General features: G+C 45.0%; 1 protein-coding gene across 2 annotated transcripts; it reads right to left on the bottom strand.

Annotated features, from left to right (window-relative positions):
• Nucleotides 1–318: 318 nt before the first annotated feature.
• nkx2.4a (NK2 homeobox 4a) lies at nucleotides 319–2264 on the bottom strand. Of its 2 annotated transcripts, XM_046856186.1 has the most exons (3): nucleotides 1895–2264; nucleotides 1100–1527; nucleotides 319–1009 (listed from the first exon to the last, which is right to left on the bottom strand). In XM_046856186.1, exons 1-3 carry the CDS (start codon nucleotides 2262–2264, stop codon nucleotides 842–844), a joined length of 966 nt encoding a protein of 321 aa, XP_046712142.1. In that variant the 3' UTR covers nucleotides 319–841. The 2 variants fall into 2 exon arrangements, with proteins under 2 accessions (XP_046712142.1, XP_046712141.1); XM_046856185.1 differs by having other exon boundaries at nucleotides 319–1527.
• Nucleotides 2265–2569: the final 305 nt, after the last annotated feature.

Raw genomic sequence — 2569 nt, 5'->3', positions numbered from 1 at the left:
TTTATTTATTTATTTATTTATTCATTCATTCATTCATTACCATTTTCTTTATTTATTTGATTTATGAACCAACTAAATTCGCTAATGCAGTGATTTTGCACCCTATAGCCACAATAATATTAATCCTAATTATTTGACACAGCTAACTTTTTGTTCTGCTGATGCTCAGTGTTCACACGGGCCTAATGAAAACTCACTCCAAATTAATTCCCGGAGAATGACTTGTACTTCAATCGATTTATTGTCAACGTTAAATTGGTTTAAAACATGTACAGCAGCCATAGTGTATGCGTTTTCTTTATCTTAACTTACAAAAAGGAAATAAAATAAACAACCAATCAAAATCATTTATATTACAGGTAAACAGAAAAGTATTAGCCAAATGTACAGTCCCTACTTTTCATTAATCTAAAAGGATACAGTAGCTTACAATAGTCATATCAGAATAAACTCGGGAGGTTCGTTTGTAAGATCCGGTCACTCAGGGAGCTTGTGTGGATCATAAGTTCATAACTGGCGCCCTAAAATCCCGTTTTCTGTTTGTTTACCACTGCTGAGAGCGGCGACCTTGTTCAACAGGGACCCTTCTACTACGATTATAAAGGGGAGTCCAAAACACACAGAATAAGGCTAGAAATGACATCTTGTCGTTCACTGGCAGGATGTAGAAAAAAAAGAAACCATGCCCTGGATAAAAGAAAAAGTGGCTTGACCCAAAGCCTTGTTTTATCTGCATACACACTCCACATTCTCACCCCGAAGTCTACTTTTGGCCTCGTTTTCACTTCAGAGTTAAAGTTTTGTAGCAAAAAGAAAAAAAGTTTAAAATGAAGAATCAGTCCTACCACGTCCTGCCATAAAGCAGGTTTGATGTGACCATGTTGCTAGTGTAATCTACAGACGTGTCTATCTGACCCATGTTGTTTAGTGAGGAGTGGAGGGATGGAGGACTGGGTGACATTTCCTCAAGGTCTTGGGCCTGTACCATGGCTCCCACCTGCTGACCCGGGTGCTGGTTTATAGAGTTACTCGTGGCAGGAAGCACGACCCCAGAGCTGTTTTGTTGTTGCTGATGTTGCTGCTGCTGCTGCATTTGCTGTTGGCTGGGTGTCGGAGTATTAGAGCCGTTCTGGCACGGCTTGCCATCCTTGACCAGCACGGGTACTGCCACCCGTCTGGGCGACTGCTGCTGCTGGCACAAGTTGCTCTCCTGCTGCAGCTGCTGCGCCGCCTTGTCCTTGGCCTGCCGTTTCATCTTGTAGCGGTGGTTCTGAAACCAAATCTTCACTTGAGTAGGAGTCAGGTGGATCATACTGGCCAGGTGCTCCCGTTCGGGTGCTGAGAGATACTTCTGCTGCTTAAACCTCCGCTCGAGCTCGTAGACTTGGGCTTGGGAAAAGAGAACACGTCGCTTCCTCCTGGGCGCCGCGTGTAACGGGGTCATGGCTTTGGAAGCGTCTGCCATGCCGCCCAGCGTCCCCATTCCGCTCATGTTCATACCTGTGGAGGGTCCCATGAATCTAGAAACTTCAAAACATACATAAACACGTACGGCTGTTCAGTGTCCAATAGCACCAAGTATACATTGCATTATAAATATCGGTGCATATTGCTATTATGTACAATAATTAGAAAGCAATATTCAGCAAAATGAACATTTTATATTTAATACATTGCAACTGTAATTGCTGATCATATAGTAAAATATTCGAAAAATTGCCAGTAACACTATATTTCACTACATCAAATGAATTACTTTAGTCCGTAAAACTCTATGCATGATCTAAAAACGCCTTATTATTAAACTTATACACGGTTAAAAAAATGTATAATAATATGTTAACTCATTCTCAAGCAAAAATAATAATAAACCCTTTAAAACAGTGCTACTTACTTGTTGAATATCTTGGGTCGGGGTTGGTGCCGTACCACCCCGTTGCCGCCGCACTGCTCCTCATAGTTTCTTGGTAAGAGGGCAGATCGCCCATGTTGGCAATGCCTCCATTGCAGTAACCGCTCATAGCGCTGTGGGAGAACTGGGAGACGGTGTGGGGCATGTGGTAGGTACTGGCCACCGTGGCGTTATGGCCCATCGAGTGCTGCTGCATGCCCGTCTGGGACACCTGAGGTTGCCGGTATGCTCCCAACGGAGATGCCAGGTTCCCAGAGCCTTCCATGCCACTAAACTTCTTGTACGTCTCTTCTATTGGGCTGAGAATGTCTGTCACTGAGAAAGGTGTCGTGTGTTTTGGGCTCAGCGACATGGTTCAGAAAAAGCGAGGCGGGGATGCGCGTGCTGGAGCCGCTCGGCCGCGTCGTTCTCGCGCGCGTCGACGTAAGAGAGCGCTCGCAGTAGTTGCCTGAGATCCGATTGATCGCCTTCGAGGAGGAGGCGAGCCCTGGCCACTCTCATCTTGGGTTTATTGTAGCCAGGCGCCAGGTTTACGACAAACACGAGGGGCGGAGCGATGGCCCGCACCAGCAAACAATAGTCATTGACATCTCGGCTAGATAATTGAAGGAAAAAAAATGCTTTTAGTTTCATATTAAGTTAAGCCTTCTGCATTGG

This window comes from Silurus meridionalis, chromosome 8 (assembly GCF_014805685.1).
Source record: "Silurus meridionalis isolate SWU-2019-XX chromosome 8, ASM1480568v1, whole genome shotgun sequence".
NCBI lineage: Eukaryota > Metazoa > Chordata > Actinopteri > Siluriformes > Siluridae > Silurus > Silurus meridionalis.
This window is presented reverse-complemented; position numbering and strand designations above follow the sequence as displayed.

What these genes read in the sequence shown, in the direction of transcription:
- nkx2.4a (XM_046856185.1), bottom strand. Translation starts at nt 2,264, where the DNA reads ATGTCGCTGAGCCCAAAACACACGACACCTTTCTCAGTGACAGACATT. An exon ending in CGACCCAAGATATTCAACAA is followed by an intron (nt 1,528 to 1,894) that starts GTAAGTAGCACT and finishes TATGTTTTGAAG; the next exon opens with TTTCTAGATTCATGGGACCC.